The sequence below is a fragment of the Polypterus senegalus genome, chromosome 1 (assembly GCF_016835505.1).
Source record: "Polypterus senegalus isolate Bchr_013 chromosome 1, ASM1683550v1, whole genome shotgun sequence".
Lineage (NCBI taxonomy): Eukaryota > Metazoa > Chordata > Cladistia > Polypteriformes > Polypteridae > Polypterus > Polypterus senegalus.
Genome location: NC_053154.1, coordinates 5,043,470 through 5,065,106, shown reverse-complemented (window position 1 = coordinate 5,065,106; position 21,637 = coordinate 5,043,470). Strand labels below are relative to the sequence as shown.

The 21,637-nt window shown below is 44.8% G+C and overlaps 1 protein-coding gene across 1 annotated transcript in view; it reads right to left on the bottom strand.

The window, feature by feature from the left end:
• si:ch211-102l7.3 (inactive serine protease PAMR1) overlaps positions 1-21,637 on the bottom strand; it is a 114,720-nt gene that overhangs the window by 80,220 nt on the left and 12,863 nt on the right. The window contains exons 2-3 of the mRNA XM_039743966.1: positions 20,629-20,754; positions 8,513-8,627 (exon numbers count right to left, since the gene is read on the bottom strand). Coding sequence (XP_039599900.1) covers positions 8,513-8,627; positions 20,629-20,754 — 241 coding nt within the window. The remainder of the gene's footprint in view (positions 1-8,512; positions 8,628-20,628; positions 20,755-21,637) is intronic.

Sequence of the window (21,637 nt, the reverse complement as noted above, 5' to 3'; positions counted from 1 at the left end):
GCTGGAGGTGGCAGAGTTAAAGATGTTAAGATTGGCATTGGGGGTGATGAGGATGGACAGGATTAGAAATGAGGACATTAGAGGGTCAGCTCAGGTGGGAGACAAAGTCAGAGAGGCGAGATTGTGTTGGTTTGGACATGTGCAGAGTAGAGAGAAGGGTGCTAAGGATAGAGCTGTCAGGTAAGAGGAGAAGAGGAAGGCCAAAGAGAAGGTTTATGGATGTGGTGAGAGAGGACATGAAGGTGATGAGTGTGACAGAGCAAGATGACGAGGACAGAAAGATATGGAAAAAGATGACCGCTGTGGCAACCCCTAATGGGAGCAGCCAAAAGAAGAAGAACCTTCATTTTAGTACAAATCAGTGTTAATCCATTATGACTCCGTTATGAACTCTACTTATCAGCTGATTCTTTAAAAGCAGGCGCAGTGCAGCACGGGCATTGACCTTTGAGACGGCTTTTGATAAAGAGCTGCAGAAACCAGGAATATTAAGAAGGCAAATTCAGCAGCTCCTGTAATCCTGCGTGAGAACGTGTAACGGACTTTGGTAGAATCGTGCCACTGTGGCATCACCTTGGCATCGGGAGATGGTAAAGCAAACAAAAGATAAGCTGCGATGAGATGAGACACATTGGCATCACACCAGAATTCTGCCCAGTGTCTCAATCCTGCGTGCAGAATTCTAAAGAACTCCTGGGTTCTGTGAGTCACATTTTTAAGCCTGCTGTTTTTTTTTGTCCTCACTCTGCCCCTTGTTTACGCGCCACTTCTGAGAACCTGGACGGTGGTGACACCCTTCATGCAAACGACCCAGCTAAATGACGACTCACACGTATAATAATTCACATCCCTGAGCCGTTATTAGAATGTGTGTTAACATGACAAATGTTTGACGCCAAAAAAGTGCTAAATATGATGTATACACGGACTGTAGTTTAGTTCCCTCTCAAGAGGGCCAGAGCTGCATATTTGGAAGGAATAACTTTTTTGGTTTTCATCAGTTGACGTCGGCTACTTGTTGTCACTTCTCAGGTCTCTGCCAACAGATCACGAATATCTCAGCCAAGTTTCACTCCATCAAGGCCCGCTCTGGTGGAAACTATTAACTGACTGGTGAAGCACTACACCCAGTTCTCATATGGTGTGGCTGCTGTGACAGATAGGGGGCGCTGTCGTCCCCTTGAACCCTCAGACCACTCGTCAGACACCAGGTAAAAGTCCAAAGATTCATTTTATTATATTAGCAATGTGCACAAAGCACCCTCCACTCCACAATACTCCACTAAATCAGTACAATAACAACAATACACTCCTCCAACTCCCAGCAGCTCAGTCACACTTCCTCCCAACTCGGCTCACTGCTGGGATCTCCCACAGTCCTTTTATAGTCCATGACCCGGAAGTGCTACTGATCCCCCCAAGTCCATGTGATTCTTAGCACTTCCGGGTCAGATCAAAACTCTTCTTTTATATATATCATCTCTTCCGTTCCCATGACTGGGAAATACTTCCGGGCTATAATTCAAATAGAAGTCCCTGGGCCTCCCCGCAGTGTCCCCTGACGGTCCCCACATTATCCAGCAGGGCTGTGAAGAAAGACTCCATTGTCCATGATTCCCTGCTGGAATTCAGGGCACCTCCATGTTGCCAGGAGGGCTCCATCTGGCAGCGTGGGGGTATTGGCCGGGATGAACGGCTGGCCATATACCAAACTACACATACATCCACCCATCCATTCTCCAACCCTCTGAATCCAAACACAGGGGTCTGCTGGAGCCAATCCTAGCCAACATAGGGCACAAGGCAGGAACCAATCCTGGGCAGGGTGCCAACCCACCGCTGGACACACACAAACCAAGCACACACTTGGGCCAATTTAGAATCGCCAATCCACCTAACCTGCATGTCTTTGGACTGTTGGAGGAAACCGGAGTGCCCGGAGGAAACCCACGCAGAACATGCAAACTTTGACCTAACTGCGAGGCAGCAGCGCTACCACTGTGCCACCGTGCCGCCCACTGCACATACAGTCGTGGCCAAAAGTTTGGATAATGACCCAAGTGTCGGTTTGCTGCTTCAGTGTTTTTAGATCTTTTTGTGGTCTACTGAAGTAGAATTACAAGCATTTCAGAAGTTCCAAAGTCTTTTATTGACAATGACATGACGTTTATGTCAATATTTGCAGTGTTGGCCCTTTCTTTCCTTTTCAAGACCTCTGCAATTCACCCTGGCATGCGGTCTGCCAATCAACTTCTGGGCCCAATCCTGACTGATGGCAGCTGCCCATTCTTGCATCATGAATGCTTGGAGTTTGTCAGAATTGGTGGGTTTTTTGTTTGTCCACCCACCTCTTGACCACAAGTTCTCAGTGTCATTAAGGTCTGGGGAGTTTCCTGGCCAATGTGTTGTTCCCCGAGCCACTTAGTTAACCCTTTTGCCTTATGGCCTGGTGCTCCATCATGTTGGTCACCAAACTATTCTTGGATGGTTGAGAGAAGTTGCTCTCGGTGATGTTTTGGTTCCATTCTTTATTTATGGTTGTGTTCTTAGGCCAAATTGTGAGTGAGCCCTGCACTGCCTTGGCTGACATGAATGGTCTCAGGATGCTTGACTGTTGGCATGACACAGGGCTGATGGTAGCACCGCTCACCTTTTCTTTTGCCACAAGCAAGCAGAAATGGGATTCATCAGAGAACCTGACTATTGCCCCAGCAGTCCAATCCCTGAATATCAGTCTGTCCCTGATGTTTATCTTGGCTTCTTTGCTGCCCTTCTTGATGCCCACCAGGACACCTCCAAAAGTCACCTCACTCACACCTGCTTGCTGATATTCCTGAGCCAGCTTTACCCTGGTGGTGCCCACAGTTGAATCAACTTTAGGAGACGCTCCTGGCACTTGCTGGACTTTCTTGGGCGCCCTGAAGCCTTCTTCACTTTTATGATTCTAACTCAATCAGCCTGACAGAGTGATCTCCAGCCTTGTCCTTGTTTCACCCGCGTTAACGAGAGGATCGCTGAAGTGACGTCAGCAGGTCCTCTTGTGGCAGGGCTGACATGCAGTGGGTTTTTTTGGGATTCATTTCATTTCCATGGCAAAGAGGGACTTTGCTATTCATTGCAATTCATCTGATCGCTCGTCAGAACATTCTGGAGTCGATGCAAAAGTGCCATCATTAAAACTGAGGCAGCAGACTTTGTGAAAAATTAATATTTGTGTACATACAGTGGGATGCAAAAGTTTGGGCAACCTTGTTAATAGTCATTATTTTCCTGTATAAATCGTTGGTTGTTACGATAAAAAATGTCAGTTAAATCTATCATATAGGAGACACACACAGTGATATTTGAGAAGTGAAATGAAGTTTATTGGATTTACAGAAAGTGTGCAAGAATTGTTCAAACAAAATGAGGCAGGTGCATAAATTTGGGCACCACAAAAAAGAAATGAAATCAATATTTAGTAGATCCGCCTTTTGCAGAAATTCCAGCCTCTAAACGCTTCCTGTAGGTTCCAATGAGAGTCTGGATTGTGGTTGAAGGTATTTTGGACCATTCCTCTTTACAAAACATCTCTAGTTCATTCAGGTTTGATGGCTTCCGAGCATGGACAGCTCTCTTTAACTCACACCACAGATTTTCAATTCTATTCAGGTCTGGGGACTGAGATGGCCATTCCAGAACGTTGTACTTGTTCCTCTGCATGAATGCCTTAGTGGATTTTGAGCAGTGTTTGGTCGTTGTCTTGTTGAAAGATCCAGCCCCGGCGCAGCTTCAGCTTTGTCACTGATTCCTGGACATTGGTCTCCAGAATCTGCTGATACTGAGTGGAATCCATGCGCCCCTCAACTTTGACAAGATTCCCAGTCCCTGCACTGGCCACACAGCCCCACAGCATGATGGGACCACCACCATATTTTACTGTAGGTAGCATGTGTTTTTCTAGGAATTCTGTGTTCTTTTTCCTCCATGCATAACGCCCTTGTTATGCCCAAATAACTCCATTTTAGTTTCATCAGTCCACAGCACCTTATTCCAAAATGAAGCTGGCTTGTCCAAATGTGCTTGAGCAGACCTCAAGCGGCTCTGTTTGTGCTTCCTCTGCATCACTCTCACATACAGCATCTCCTTGTGTAAAGTGCGCCGAATGGTTGAACGATGCCCAGTGACTCCATCTGCTGCAAGATGATGTTGTAGGTCTTTGGTGCTGGTCTGTGGGTTGACTCTGACTGTTCTCACCATTCGTCGCTTCTGTCTATCCGAAATCTTTCTTGGTCTGCCTTAACTTGAACTGAGCCTGTGGTCTTCCATTTCCTCAATATGTTCCTAACTGTGGAAACAGGCAGCTTCAATCTCTGGGACAGCTTTCTGTATCCTTCCCCTAAACCATGATGGTGAACAATCTTTGTCTTCATGTCATTTGAGAGTTGTTTTGTGACCCCCATGTTGCTACTCTTCAGAGAAAATTAAAGGAGGAGGGAAACTTACAATGGACCCCCTTAAATACTCGGATTCACCTGTGTGTGTAGGTCAGGGGTCACTGAGCTTACCGAGCCAATTGAGTTCCAATAATTAGTTTGGGAATCAATAAAGTAACAACGGTGCCCAAATTTATACACCTGCCTGATTTTGTTTGAACAATTATTGCACACTTTCTGTAAATCCAATAAACTTCATTTCACTTCTCAAATATCACTGTGTGTGTCTCCTATATGATAGATTTAACTGACATTTTTTATCGTAACAACCAACGATTTATACAGGAAAATAATGACTATTAACAAGGTTGCCCAAACTTTTGCATCCCACTGTAAAACATAACATAACAACATAAAAAGGCGAGTTGCAGCCAAGTCCGGTTCTTCTAACGTAAGCCAAGCCATTGATTGCACTCATATAGTAATATGGGCACCTACTAGTGTGGTGCTGAGGTATCACCCGTTGCATGGCTGCACTCGGGTCCAAATCTGGATCCTGAGTTGGTTTGTCGTGTGGCGGGTGCGGCAATGCGCTGTATCAGTGTGTGCTCCTAACCTCTTTCTCTCTCTATCAAGAATGAAGTGGATTTTGTTAACAATAAGTAGATACGCTCCATTAATTCAGAAGTCATCAGTAATGTTGTGATGTGGCTGACAAATGTCGTGTCTCAGTAGCCTAAGTCAGCCCGTGATTCGTTTATTTTGAGGTAAAGTTGTGTTGACAGATGTGATGGTTCTGGCTGGCTTGTTGGTGAGGTCCCTGACTGAACCCTCATCGTTTCATGTGGCCTGCACTACTCATTTTAACAGCAATCACGTCATGACATGTGGCAGATGACAGTGGCTACCCGCTCAGACGCTGGCACCTTATGCCTTTCTCTGACCCCCAGAGTGCCATAGTTTAGTTGCAGAGAACTGCCAGATACTCTTGAATGCAGGAGGAGGGGTCATGACATGCAAATGGAAGAGGCTGCCAGCCAGTGAGGTTCAACAGCTTTGTGAATGCATATGTATGAGGCTGGTTAGCATGCTCCATATATGGAAATTTAAGGGCGGAGTTTGAGGCATACGCAGGTATGCATTTGTAAAAGGAGACTGTGATTTATAAATAGTACATTTTGTAGAAATGTTTTATTAAGCTAATTTTTTTTGGGCATACACAGTTTCCTGCTTTGTTGAACACGTAATAAAATCCATTTATAAATGAGGCCCCTGAACACTCTGGAGCAGATTTTCTTTAAGGACATGTCTGTATTTTGTCCCATTCATCTGCTGGGCAGCCAATTGGATTGCAGGTTTTTGTCACCTAGTTTACTTGACTGGCATGAGATAATTCCTCCCCCAACCCAAATCTTAACCATAGTGCAGCGGTCCTCAAACTGTGGGGCGTCGAATAAATGAACAAGACATCAAAATTAATTTTTTACATTTTCTTTTCAAATTTAAATTTGCAAGCATATAATCACAACAAATGCATTATAACTAAAATTAAAATAAAACATTTCTAAGGCATAGATCTCATGACTAATATGTGCCTGCTTTAAAGTACACGGCCTGTCCAGGTTTGGTTTGATATTCGAGATATCGATACACTCTGAGCTCCTTTTCTATTTGAACTTTGTTTCTATGACGAGCGGCGCCGCTGCTTTTAAAGTCGCGTATTTTCAATCCAGAAAGTTCAAGACGTATCGGTATCTGTCGCAAACAATTGGGTAGCAGTAGATCATGTGATAATGCAACACGACGGCACCACATTGGCAGCATAGCCAGTACTGCCAAATTGAGTTAAATAATTTACTGCGTATTGAGTTATTTTCATGATACAACGAACAGCGGTATAATATTTGTCAGACAAAAATACGTTCGTCTCGTGCAGATTGACTTCATCAATGTCCTCATTTACGAGATTTTTAAAAATTAAAACATATTTAATCATTTCTTTACATAAAAAAATAATTAAGTAAGAATAAATAATTTATTCTTTGTTTTTGGGATTAGAATTATTATCAAAAAATCACACAAGGCATTTTAACCGTTATTAAAGCACTTAAAAAAAATAAAGTGCAAATATTTCATCGAAGTTAGCCGAACACATGCAAATCTTATGGAAGTAAAAATTAGAGGATACCGCGACACCGCACGAGTATCATACCTGTGTTAGTTGTATCGTGGGTTATTCTCATCTATCTTATATTATGCAGGGGGCGCAGAATTATTCCAGGTAGAAAAGGGGGGGCGCGAAATACGAAAGTTTGAGAATCGCTGCCTTAGTGTAACAAGATGTTGTCACTAACGTATAATATAAAGTGACAACCTCCTCTATAGAGTGCCGCTCTAGAGGTCTGCAGCTATAGTGTCTATTGGAACTGAGGCCAGAGACTACCATCTTGGTTTTATGAGACCACACAATCGTGTTATTTATATTCTGAAAGCTCTTTGGGTGCCTTTTTGCAGACTCCAAGTGGGCTTTCCTATATTGTCTTGGCAACTTTGCCATAAAGGCCAGATTTAACTTCTTTAACAGGTTTGACCACCCTAACCACTCTCACCTCGGAGTACTGAACCCTCCACCCATCCTTCTGCTGATTCCAGCATAGGAGAGACTTCCCAACCACAATTGCAGCAGCCCAGGTGAGCAGAGAGCTGAGGAGACTTTGTGCCAGCAAAGCAGTGGGTCCAGATGGTGTATCACCAAGACTGCTGAAGGCCTGTGTGCTGGAGCTGAGGAGTCCTCTACAGCACATCTTCAACCTGAGCCTGGAACAGAGGAGAGTCCTGAGGCTTTGGAAAACATCTTACATCACCCCAATCGCAAAGGTATCACGTCCTAGTGAGCTGAATGACTTCCGGCCTGTTGCTCTGACATCACATGTGATGAAGACCATGGAGCGCCTGCTGCTTCACCACCTGAGGCCACAGGTCCGCCACACCCTCGACCCACTGCATTTCGCATACCAGGAGAAGGTGGGAGCGGAGGATGCCATCATCTACATCATGCTACACTGATCCCTCTCCCACTTGGACAGAGGCAGTGATGCTGTAAGAATTATGTTTTTGGACTTCTCTAGCGACTTCAACACCATCCAACCTCTGCTCCTTAGAGACAAGCTCACAGAGATGGCAGTAGATTCACACCTGTTGTCATGGATCGTGGGCTATCTTACAAACAGACCTCAGTATGTGTGTCTCGGAAACTGCAGGTCTGACATTGTGGTCAGCAGCACAGGAGCACCGCAGAGGACTGGACTTTCTCCGGTCCGGTTCAGCCAACATACATCGGACTTCCAATACAACTCAGAGTCTTGCCACGTGCAAAAGTCCTCTGATGACACTGCTATGGTGGGCTGCATCAGGAGTGGGCAGGAGGAGGAGTATAGGAACCTAATCAAGAACTTTGTTAAATGTTGCGACTCAAACCACTTACACCTGAACACCAGCAAAACCAAGGAGCTGGTGGTGGATTTTAGGAGGCCCAGGCCCCTCATGGACCCCGTGATCATCAGAGGTGACTGTGCAGAGGGTGCAGACCTATAAATACCTGGGAGTGCAGCTGGATGATAAAGTGGACTGGACTGCCAATACTGATGCTCTGTGTAAGAGAGGACAGAGACGACTATACTTCATTAGAAGACTGGCGTCCTTCAACATCTGCAATAAGATGCTGCAGATGTTCTGTCAGACGGTTGTGGCGAGCGCCCTCTTCTACGCGGTGGTGTGCTGGGGAGGCAGCATAAAGAAGAGGGACACCTCACGCCTGGACAAACTGGTGAGGAAGGCAGGCTCTATTGTAGGCACGGAGCTGGACAGTTTGACATCCGTGGCAGAGCGACGGGCGCTGAGCAGACTCCTGTCAATCATGGAGAATCCACTGCACAGGATCATCTCCAGACAGAGGAGCAGCTTCAGCGACAGACAGACTGCTGTCACCATCCTGCTCCACTGACAGACTGAGGAGACCCCACACTATGCGACTCTTCAGTTCAATTAGGATGAATTTCCTGAAAACAGTTTGAAGGATCCTACAGGGTGACACTTACCGTAATTCAATGGTGAACTGTGGATTCACATTCAACGTCCATTCACAGTGTGCATTAGTCGGGTAGCTTTCAATGGCGATATAACCTCTTTTGGCATTGATCACTCCACCACACTCTAAAAGAAACACAAAAAGCACAACATTTGGTGAGTTAAGATCACAGATTAGTGCCTCTTAGCTGTCCCTTAAATCCCCGTGATGACACCATCTGACGGTTTCTCGTATCTTTGTCTTGTCAGCAACTGACGCTGTAGGATACTGCAACAAACTACTGAGGCATGGAATTGATGAAGAAACACTGACATCCTTTAAGAAGAATCTGGATGATGAGATAGAGTGGTGCTAATGTGTTTTTTTGACAATGACAAAACCATAACATTTTTGGATAGTTTTGCTAGCAGCCATACCACATTCACGTCAGAAGACGTCATCCACATGAGGCTTAGCCTGTTTGGGACTGTCCAGTACTTGGATGGGAGACCACTTAGGAAAATCTTGGTTTGCTGTTGGGGAGGTCAGCGGGGGGCACTTACCTTGTGTTCTGTGTGTGGACCCCAATGCCCTAGTGCAGTGACGGGGACACTGTTTTGTAAAAATGGTGTCGTCCTTTGGATAAGGCATAAAACCGAGGTCCTCACATTCTGTAATCAAAAAAGATCCCTGGGTATCCACAAAGACTCAGTTCATTAGTGCACAAACCCCAACTCTCAGTCCTGGCCACTCAAATGCCTTTCTTTGGGCCGCCTCAACTCTCCTCTCTTGCCTCATCCTCTTCCACCCGACTCTAGCCTCTCGACTGAAGGGAGGCGGCCCCTTAAATAGGAACCCGGATGGGCTCCAGCTGCTCCCCGGCACTCCTCCGCAGACACGCCCCAGTGTGGCGGAAGTGTCGGCTGTGCACCCGGAAGCCGTCCGGGTGTCCCCTGTTCTCTTCCCCCTTCCTGGTGTGGCGGAAGTGCTGGGCTCCAGGGATATTCAGGCACCGGGGCGCCACCTGGCGGTGGCCACGGGTCCCTACAGGGCTGGGCTTCCAAGCCCTTTACCCATGGCCCCCAACATAACCAGGGCGGACGCCCCCTCATGGTCTGGAGGAGGTACACGCCCTCCTCCGGTCCTCCTGGGCGTCCCGGCCAGGGCAGAGTCTCAATCATGAATTAAAGAGAAAGAAAATATTAAAATGCCAAAATAGCATTTTTGCAAGAGACTCACATAATAAGTAAGGACTGGTTTCAGTTGCAAAGGGATTGGATTGGCCAAAATTTTCATTCGAGCTATACAAAGAAAACTAGGGGTGTGGGAATCTTAATACACAGAACTATCCCATTTGTAGTGTCCGACGTAAAATGTGATACTGAAGGGCGATATGTCATTTAATACTAAAGTGATTCTGATAAATGTATATGCACCTGACGTAGATGATAGAGATTTCATCCCAAATGTATTGGCATCTATTCCTAATGTGAACACTGTGAGAGATGGCCATCAGTTGAACCCGGCCGGGATGCTCCTAAAATGAGGGAAGGCAGCTACTTGTCGACACTGCCTCTCCCAAAAAGCTAGGTGGCAGCTCCCATGGGATGGTAGCGGTGCCCCAGATTCCCACAGGGCATCCTGGGACTTGGAGTTTGGTTTCTCAGCCTTGTTGGGTGCCATGGGTACCACCGGGGGAGCTGTTGAAGGACCTGGGGACTCATACTTTCTATAGCCTGGAAGTGCTAGGTAGTCACGAGGACGGAAGCCCCAAAGTACTTCCAGGCTGATTAAAGGACTGGGATTCTCCATCGGACCTGGATGTGCTGGCAAGTCATGTGGGAGTAAGAACAGAAGCACTCCTGGGTCAAGGACTATTTAAAGGAATGCTGTGAACCCAGCAATCAGGCCAGAGTCGGGTGGAGGTGGTTGAAACATCCTGGGAGGTGCTGAGTAGAAGAATAAGAAAGAGAATTGTGATTATAGTCTGTAGCATTGTGGCTGTGGTGCTTTGGGTGCTGTTAATAAGCAGAAAAGAATTTAAAACGCTTCTGATTGCTTTTACTACGTGTCTGTCTGTTGGGGTTAAAGGGGCAACAGCGACCCCAGGTGTCTTACAACACACATAAAATTATAACATCCGGAGACTTTAATTGTGTTTTAAATCCTGACTTGGGCAGGTCTTCAGCCACAGAAGTTATTTAGAACATCTAGAAGGGAGGCATCATCACTGCAGTCGGGTGGTGTGCTCTTAAATTCTAGGATGAGCTGAATTCCCAGTCCCATGCGTGGTGTGTCTCTGGTGTCCTGGAAGTGGCTGTGGACTGTCTTGTCTGACTTTGGCTGAGCTGCTTTGATTTTGTCTTACGTCATCGGGGCAGCTCTGTGAGTTGTGAGAGCTAACAAGCAATGAATGCTCCACCAAAAGTACAATGCATACTGTCATATAAACAAGCATTGGAGTCCCTCTTAATTCTTTGGATATTTTGTTTCTCATTGGCTGAACTTCATTTTAATATCCGACATGCCTTATGGACACAGTAGGATTTCAGCAGTGCCATGAAGTTTATTGGATTAACAGAAAATATGCAATATGCATCATAACAAAATTAGACAGGTGTATAAATGTGGGCACCCAACAGAGATATGACGTCAATACTTAGTTGAGCCTCCTTTTGCTCCTTTGATCCTCTCGACGCTGTCCTCCTGTAGCCTGTGATGAGTGTCTGGATTCTTGATGGAGGTATTTCTGACCATTCTTCATACCAAATCTCTCCAGTTCAGTTCAATCTGATGGACAGCCTGCTTCAAATCATCCCATAGATTGTCGATGAAATTCAAGTCAGCGGACTGTGACGGCCATTCCAGAACATTGTACTTCTCCCTCTGCATGAATGCCTTTGTAGATTTCCAACTGTGTTTTGACTCATTGTCTTGTTGGAATATCCAACCCCTGCTTAAGTAACTTCAACTTTGTGACTGATGCCTGAACATTATCCTGAAGAATGTGTTGATATTGAGTTGAATTCATCCGATCCTCGACTTTAACAAGGGCCCCAGTCCCTGAACTGGCCACACAGCCCACAGCATGATGGGACCTCCACCACATTTGACAGGAGGTAGCAGGTGTTTGTCTTGGAATGCGGTGTTCTTCTTCTGCCATGCAAAGCACTTTTTGTTATTACCAAATACCTCAACTTGTGTCTCATCAGTCCAAAGCACTTTGTTCCCAAATGACTCTGGCTTGTCTAAATGAGCATTTGATACAACAAGCGACTCTGTTTGTGGCGTGAGTGCAGAAAGGGCTTCTCTCTCATCACCCCGCCATACAGATGAGCTGAATTGTAGACCGATGTCCAGACACACCATCTGCAGTGAGATGTTCTTGCAGGTCTTTGGAGGTGATCTGTGGTTGTCTGTCACCATTCTCACAATCCTGCCTCTTCATATGCCGCTCCTGTATTTTTCTTGGCCTGCCAGACCTGCTGGGTTGGTTTAACAGCAACTGTGCCTGTGGCCTTCCATTTCCTGATTCCATTCCTTACAGTTGAAACTGACAGTTTAAACCTCTGAGATGGCTTTTGTAGCCTTCCTCTAAACCAGGAGACTCAACAATCTTTGTTTTCAGATCTTTGGAGAGTTGCTTTGAGGACCCCATGCTGTCTGTCACTCTTCAGAGGAGAGTCAAAGGGAAGGAAGCACAACTTGAAATTGACCACCTTAAATACCTTTGACCACTCATGATTGGACACTCCTGTCTATGAAGTTCAAGGCTTAACGCGCTCATCCAACCAAGTGATCAGCATTGAGCAGTGACAGGCATTCAAATCAGCACAATGACAAGGGGACCCACATTTGTGCACAGCCAGTTTGTCACATTTGATTTCACTTCATAACTAAATACTGCGTCTCTGAAAGTCTTTGTTCGGTAAACACCGCAGTACTCAGATGTTCCTAGAAAATTAAAGACATACCACTGGTATCTTTACTGTTGAAAGAAGAGTCCATTATTATGCAGGCTGAGAGGAGGTCACAAACTTTTTCATATGACTGTATAACGCAGTGATGAGAAATAAAGAAAACAGGTGGTTTGGACCTCAGTAACAGAAGAGAAGCTTATCTGTCCGATGTCTTGTGTTTTATGTACCATGGCAGAATGGAATAAGGAAAAATAATGGATGGAGATGGTGGCTGAATTCTCCGTACGTGTTTACCCTTTCATACAGCACCAAAGCTCTGTCGGGTACTGCGTTATTAGATGTCAGAAAGAAGGGCAAGCATCACTGTGCTGGAAAGTCGTCAAGCAGCTACTACATTTGACATATCCAGAGGGGTCAGTCATATAAATTGACCCGGGCCAGTCAGCATGCCCGCCATTCCCCACAGTTAGAAGTCACAGAATGTGACACGGGTGTAAGTCGAAGCACCAGTAACTTTAACAAAGGAAGGGGGATCATTCGGTGCTTTTGTCCCTCGACAGATCAGCTGATAGTGAAATTCTCCCAACATCTCCCCCAGATCGCCCAGCTTTCCTTTACAACTACATGGCGCCGTAGTTTGTTCACTGTGTGAAGAACTGCTTCTTATTGTCAGGATTTCATTAATATTTTGTTTTGTGCCCTCCCGTAGGAATGAAAGATCAAAAAAAGAGATCTCCTTAATATCTGTTTGGTTTCTCCCAGGCAAAAATGAGTTCAGAATGATACAAAAGGAATGTTTGTTTGTTTTTTTTTGTTTTTTTTTATCTCGTATTTCTCTGATTTTTCTCTTGAGTTAAAAAAAAATAACGCGTTGTCTCCCCAAGAATCTCCTCTTGAGTTTCAGCCGAGAACTCAGCAAAATCACACAAGGCACTCACATTTTCCAAGTAAGTGCCTTGACATTTTGTTTTGCAAATTGAAAGTGTTTGCATTGTGTGCTCAGTAATAAAGGTTGAAATGCATGCACAGCTGTTTGTGGTAATAAAACCCTTTCATACAATTTCAAAATTGTCATCCTTGCTTCTGACTAATACTATAATAGCTGCTCTAATTTATATGGGTATGTTCCAATTAGATCATAGTCATTCCAGAAGATAAGACAGGTGATATGACACAGTGGTTAAGTGGACTTTGGACTTCAAACCCTGAGTTTATGCCTTTAAATCCCACCGCTGACACCATGTAACTATGAGCCTGTGCTGCAATTAGAAAAACAAAAGAAATGAATCCAATCGTACAGTGGAACTTCGGTTTACGAGTAACTTGGTTTACGAGTGTTTTGCAAGACGAGCAAAAATTTTTAATAAATTTTGACTTGATAAACGAGCGATGTCTTGCAATACGAGTAGCATGGATACACTTTGTCTGCTGAGCATCATGTGATCACAACTGAGCTGATGGTTCTTCTCTCGCTCTCGCACAGCGCGTCTCTCTCTCTCTCTCTCCTTATCTCGCTCGCTCGCCCAGCGCGTCTCTCTCTCTCTCTCTCTCTTCTTATTTCGCTCGCTCGCTCACCCGTCTCTCTCTCTCTCTCTCTCTCTCTCTCCTTACCTCGCTCGCTCGCTCACCCGTCTGTCTCTCTCTCCTTATCTCGCTCGTCCGTCTCTCTCTCTCTGGCAATCGTCTCCTATTCTCCGTCTGAGTCTGTGTGCCTCACTCATACAGTCAACATCTGTTTACTACAGCATTGTGACTGTGTGTGTGCACATGTGTGCGCTGTGAAGTGCGAGTCCCCATCTTGCTCCCCAAAACACGAAGCTGAGTCTCAGTACTTTAACACCAGCTTTATTCAGCTTGAAACAGCAACAGTGCTGTTATTTATTGTAGCAGGATCTTTATAATGTTCCATGTATGACCCATTGACAACAGGCGCTTATAGCATGTCTGCGATCTTTTTGGATGTGCTTATACGGCGAACTGCTACAGCGCTGGGAGACTGCGATTGCTTTGGGACGCTCTTCCGCATGTCGTCCCGTTGGGTGGAATCCCACATGAGTTTAGAAACTCACTCACACCAGCCATGATTCTTTTTAAAGGTAAAGTGCAGGTTCATTTGTATTATGTATTTTACTTTATATGTTGTATTAATCATTTTTATGTGAATAGTTTTGGGTTGTGGAACGAATCATCTGATTCGCACAATCCAAACACATGCAGGTTAGGTGGATTGGCGATTCTAAATTGGCCCTAGTGTGTGCTTGGTGTGTGGGTGTGTTTGTGTGTCCTGCAGTAGGTTGGCACCCTGCCCAGGATTGGTTCCCGCCTTGTGCCCTGTGTTGGCTGGGATTGGCTCCAGCAGACCCCCGTGACCCTGTATTCGGATTCAGCGGGTTAGAAAATGGATAGATGGATGGATGGAAATTCGCTTTGATATACGAGTGCTTTGGATTGCGAGCACGTTTCCGGAACGAATTATGTTCGCAAACCGAGGTTCCACCGTATCTCAGATGTTGTAGGTCACCGTGGATATCCACAGGCATCAGTTCAATAATCAATAGACAATATGAAGTCTTGACATTACAACAACATTAGAAGAGATTTCACAAAACATATCAAAGCAAATTCTCAATTTTGACTGCTTTTATGTAAGTTGTGTCTCACGTCTCCTTTTTGTTTAAAGCTATTTCTCCTAAAGAATGTTAAGAAAGCTTCTTAAATGAAACCCATCCATCCATTATCCAACCCACTATATCCTAACTACAGGGTCACAGGGGTCTTCTGGAGCCAATCCCAGAGCGCAAGGAAGGAATCAAACCCCGGGCAGGACGCCAGCGCACCACAAGGCGCGCACACACTAGGGACAATTTAGGATCACCAATGCACCTAACCTGCATGTCTTTGGAAGGAAACCCACGCAGACACAGGGACGACCCGGGTAGCGAACGCGGGTCTCCTAACTGCGAGGCAGCAGCACTACCCACTGTGCCACCGTCTTAAATGAAACATGAATAAAAAATCTCTTTTAAGTCTCGTGAGCCATCTAAGATCGACCTTTGACCAGTAATATTCTCCTATGGGACGTTAATTATATTTCTGATTTATTCTAAAGTAATTTAGTGTTGTCACTTTTAATCATTCATTTCTTTATGTCTTTGGACTGCTACATGTATTTTGTTTGTGGGTTTTCTATTCAGGGCAGCCATTTTGTTCATTGATCTCGGGGCACCACCACATCATTAGCAATGGCCAGCATTGCCAGTCAAGTGAGCCACTGGCAGTGCCACATCATCACACTCTAACTGCCAGCTGCACTTTCGATCTCTCAAACGAAGACACACGATAGGTCAGCGTTTAGGTTAATGTCCACTTCCAACTCAGATGAAGAATTATGCATTGGTTTTTAGAGGAAGATTTTTTACAGTGCTCAGCATAAATTCACGGACTACAAACCCCAGACACACGTGGCCACAGCTACCATGGCTTCAGTTCCAGACGAGTTGAACGTGTTTTTCGCTCGCAGCACCGCAACACTCCAACCTGAAGCTCTCCGAGGATGACGTGAGGGAGACTTTCTCCTGACTCAGCATCCGCAAAGCACCCGGCCCAGACGGAGTCTCAGGTTGCATTTTAAAAACATGTTGTGACCAGCTAGCTGCTGCCTTTATGAATATTTTGAACACATCTCTGAGAGATTCATCTGTCCCCACCTGCTTCAAGCACACTGCCATCATTCCTATCCCAAAGGAAAATAAAGTCGACTGCCCTAATGATTACCACCCAGTAGCACTTTCTCCCATAGCCGTGAAGTGCTTTGAGAGACTGGTGCTAGAAACCATCAAGGACATCATCCCTGACAGTCTGGACCCCCTCCAGTTTGCCTACCATTGCAACAGGTCCACAGAGGATGCCATCTCCATGACACTTCACACCACCCTGTCTCTTCTGGAGAACAAGAACTGTTATGCCAGGCTGCTGTTTGTGGGCTGCAGCTCTGCATTTATCACCGTCATTCAATCCCAGCTCATCGCTAAACTCCTGGATCTGGGGCTTAGCTCTTCACTGTGCCACTGGGTACTGGACTTCCTCACCGGCAGACCTCAGCAAGTGCGTGTTGGTAGAAAAACCTCCTCCATCATCACCATCAACGCTGGCACCCCGCAGGGCAGCATGCTGAGCCCTCTGCTTTACTCTCTCTACGCCCATGACTGCGTAGCTAAGCACAGCACTAACACCATCCTCAAGTTTGCTGATGATACCACTGTAGTAGGTCTGATCAGCGAGGACGATGAGACGGCCTAGAGGGAGGAGGTCAGACTCCTAGCAGAATGGTGTCAGGACAACAACCTCACCCTCAACGTTAGCAAAACTAAGGAGATGATTGTGGATTTCTACAAACAGGCAACAGAGCACAGCTCCATCTACATCGGAGGTGAGTCTGTGGAGCAGGTCAGCAGCTTATAATGGTTTATAAAGCCTTAAATAATCTTCCCCATCTTATATATCGGAATGTCTGACACGTTATATTCCAAATCGTAACCTCAGATCCTCAAATGAGTGTCTCCTTAGAATTCCAAGAACAAAACTTAAAAGAAGTGGTGAGGCGGGCAGGCGGCCTTCTGCTGTTATGTACCCCAAATCTGGAATAGCCTGCCAATAGGAATTCACCAGGCTAATACAGCAGAGCACTTTAAAACACTGCTGAGAACACATTACTGTAACATGGCCTTCTGATAACTTCAATTTAACTTAATCCTGATACTCTGTATGTTCAGTTCATCATAATAACTATTCATGGTGGCTCTAAAATCCGTACTGACCCCAACTCTCTCTTCTGTTTCTTTTTCTGGTTTCTTTGTGGACCTGCGCCACCACCACCTACTCAAAGCTTCATGATGCTCCAACAATGATGGACGGATTAAAAGGCAGAAGTCTACGTGACCATCATCATCATCAAGTCCTTCCGTGAGAACCCTAAATCCAAAGAGGACTGTTTCATTTATGTTAGGTAGATTGCCCAGAGGGGACTGGTCAGGTGGTCTCATGGTCTGGAATCCCTACAGATTTTATTTTTTCTCCAGCCGTCTGGAGTTTTTTTGTTTTTTCTGTCCCCCCTGGCCATTGGACCTTACTCTTATCCGATGTTAATTAATGTTGATTTATTTTATTTTCTTACTGTGTCTTTTATTTTTCTATTCTTTATTATGTAAAGCACTTTGAGCTACTGTGTGTATGAAAATGTGCTATAGAAATAAATGTTGTTGTTTAGGTTCCTCGGAGTCACCAGAGTCACATGAATGTCCCTGCCAAGGTAAGTAAACCTCTTGACGAGGTCGACACTCTCTCCGCAGACAGACACGCTGCTGATGGCCGTGCCCAAGAGGTCATGAACAACAGTCACTGTCTCCTTATAAAAGTGTAGTTAGTGCAAAGCAGTATGGGTGCAGCAAGTTCAGAAGCCACCTGAGGGCACTGTAAATTGGGTTAAATGTCCCGCCCTGACCTTGTAATTAATTGTGAGGAGAGCACAAGAGCAACCCCCAAAAAGTTACCTCCAGTAGTATAAGTTACTTTGTAATCATCTCTCCCAGTGGTGGCCTTAGGTTGTGTGCGGGGCCTACGGCTGACCAACCCCACGTGGGGCCTGTTACGTCAAACACGCTGTTACCAGTATGTGCATGAATTTAAAAAAATAATGTTAACATACAATCGATTTTCTTAGTACAGTATTCACTGAAATTTTTCCTAAATAACATGTGTACTTTATAAAAATATAACAAATTAATCTATTCAAAAAGTGCAATTCATAATTCATGACAATACCACGACGGTGAGAAATGCGATGCGGTGTCATGTGGAAATTAGCCGAGCCTCTTCTAGAAAAAGCCCCCAAATTGCAAGTATACTCCGAGTCTCGATATGCAGGAACCCAGCGACTAATGGGCCAGACATGTTTTAGGAAGGGATTATACTGGCAGGCGGAGTGGCGGCTCTGAGGCTAGGGATCTGCACTGGCAATCGGAAGGTTGACGGTTCAAATCCCGTAAATGCCAAAAGTGACTCTACTTCGTTGGACCCCTGAACAAGGCCCTTAACCTGCAATTGCTCCCTCCTGGGTATGACGTTAATCTGCATTCCAACCTGCAAGGAATAACCTGGGGGTTGGTGGCAGAATTGGCACTCCAGACACCATAAAAAAACTCACACTGGTTCCATTCCATCTGAACTGGTGTGGTGCTGAGGTGTCACCCATCGCATGGCTGCACTCAATCTGGGATCCTGAGGTGGTGTGTGTGTCAATGTGCTGTTTCAGCGCCTGCTCCTAACCTCCCTCTTTCTATACTGGTGACCCTTTTCGGGCGATGAAGGTGGACTATGGAATGTTTTCAAAGATGTGCCAGAACAGAACTTAAACTTGAAGAGCAATTTTAAAAGGGTTTCTCTTAGAAGCATCTCAGATATATACAGGGTGTCCCAAAAGTCCTTTTTTTCTATTAAGACTACCATTACAGGGGAAAATTACCTGGAGGTGCTGTGCCACAACTTCAGACAAGGAGTGACCTTGCGGATGTCTTTTTTCAACAAGATGGAGCCCCTCCTCACTTTGCCAGGTTAGTCAGAGATTTCCTGAACATCAAGTTTCCTGACCGATGGTCCCCCGCGAATGGGCTTTGCGTTCCCCTGATCTTACACCTTGTGACTTTTTTTTGTGGGTCTAATATATCAAAAGCAAGGTCTATGCCACTAAGCCCCGTAACCTGTCACAGCTTGAGGAAAGAAGAGGTCGGGGAACAGATGCTGCCAAAACGTTGGAGAGGCTCGCGTCCAAAGTGTGGCTGAAAATGGAGGCGCTCATGTGATGGTATACAACTAGTCTTCAAGGCGTCGGAACGTGAGGGCAAGCCTGGCAAGTAAAATTGGGAGGACTCCTTTGTTGATGCTAGAAATATTAATAAACTCAGTTTCTTGTGTAATTTTTTGGAATTTATTAAAAGTAATATAGTGACTTTTGGGACACCCTGTATATACTGGAGAATAGAACTTGACAAATCTGCTCGATTGGGATACACAGACCTCAAAAGCAGGACTATTTTAGACACAGGGCCTGGGGAGGTCGCCCCACTTGCCACCATCAAACGCCACTCTTGATCTCTCCCTTATGACGTGGTTTTAAATAAAGCCATGTTTTGATGTTTTTCAGGAATTTAGTCCAGGTTGGAGACACTCATGGGTGGTTTCTACTTTCTGTATACACGTGATGTATTTTAATGGTAGAGTAAGTGTTCATGTGCGGACCATTAGAACATTTGAACAATTTGGACATGAACAGGCCATTCAGCTCAACAAATCTTTTGGGATTTTCATAAAAGCACTTGACACTTTTTGCAGGAGCCCCCTGCTGGATATGCGTGTCCTCATTGGCCTGGCTCGTCCTGGTTCATGAATATTTATGGTTATGGGTGGAAGAGGCTCCAGGATGTGACAAGGGAGCATGGAGGCGACCCAGACCATCACAGATCTGTTGTGGAACAACAACATTGAAGAAGATCACAGTGGTTACCAAGCCTTTGCTGCTGGTTGCGAAAGGGTCCCTATAATAATTCAAGCTTCATTAGGACACTCTAGACGAGAACAGGCCATTCAGCCCAAAAAAGCTCACCAGTCCTCTCCACTTATTTCTTCCATAAAAACATCAAGTCCAGTTTTGAAAGTCCCTAACGTCTTACTGTCTACCACACTACTTGGTCTCTTATTCCAAGTGTCTGTCGTTCTCTGTGTAAAGAAAAAATTCCTAATGTTTGTATGAAATTTCCCCTTCAAACGTCCCCATGTTCTTGATGAACTCATTTTAAAGTCACCGTCTTGATCCACTGCACTGATTGCCTTCATCATTTTAAACACTTCACTCAGGTCTCCTCTTCATCTCCTTAATAATAATAAATAATAATAATTCATTACATTTATATAGCGCTTTTCTCAGTACTCAAAGCGCCTTAAAGCTCAGCTCTTTTAATCTTTCCTCATAACTCATCTCCTGTAGCCTTGAATCAGCCTAGTCGCTCTTCTCTGGAACTTCTGTAGCACTGCTATGTCCTTCTTGTAGCCTAAAGACCAAAATTGCACCCAGTACTCCAGATGACCAGTGTGTTATAAAGCTTAATCGTCAGAACAGCCCAATTTGTTGTAATAGCTAGTGTGGAAATGGTAGAAGTAGAAGTGGTATACTGACTCATGCAGTCTCCTCCAGACCAGCCGGTTCTGCACTCAGAGCAGTACTTTCCCTTGATGAAGAAGTCGTCCTGAATTCCCCACGTTCCATTATTGCAGCGCTTGCAGTTCTCAAATATGCTGCATCCTGTATAGGAAAGAAAGAGAGAAACCTAATTACAAAAAATGATCTGCCGATAGATAGATAGATAGATAGACAGATAGATAGATAGATAGATAGATAGATAGATAGATAGATAGATAGATAGATAGATAGATAGATAGATAGATAGATAGATAGAAAGGCACTATATAATAGATAGATAGATAGATAGATAGATAGATAGATAGATAGATAGATAGATAGATACTTTATTAATCCCAAATTCCCATACTCCAGCAGCAGCATACTGATAAGACCAATATTAAATTACAGAGTGATGATGAGAATGAGAATGCCTTTTATTGTCACTATGCAGAGGTACAATGAGATTATAAGCAGTTCCTTCAGTGCACACATATATGTAGAACACAACAAGCAAATAAACAAATAGACAAATAAAGAAATGGTGCAACAAGTTGCAAAAAAAAACGTTCTGTGACGCTATATACAAATGGAAAGAATAATAACTAAACCAAGTTATTGCACATTACTGAAATACTGGAAAGAATAATAACTATTGCACTATTGGGTTATTGCACATAATTTAAATATTGCACAATAATGATGATCATGTGCAGTGAGTAGTGGATGTGGGACCCTGAGAGTAATGGTAAATGGTAAATGGCCTGTATTTGATATAGCGCCTACTAGAGTTCAAGAACCCCCCAAGGCGCTTCACAACACAACAGTCATTCACCCATTCACACACACATTCACACGCTGGTGATGATAAGCTACTTTGTATTGATATTGTACAGTATACAGGTATTACACAGTTATTATTCAGCACCATTTAGATATTGGATATCGCACAGTTGATGGACAGAAGGAAGTCCAGGGGTTGGCGGGTTAGACTGTGTAGTCATTG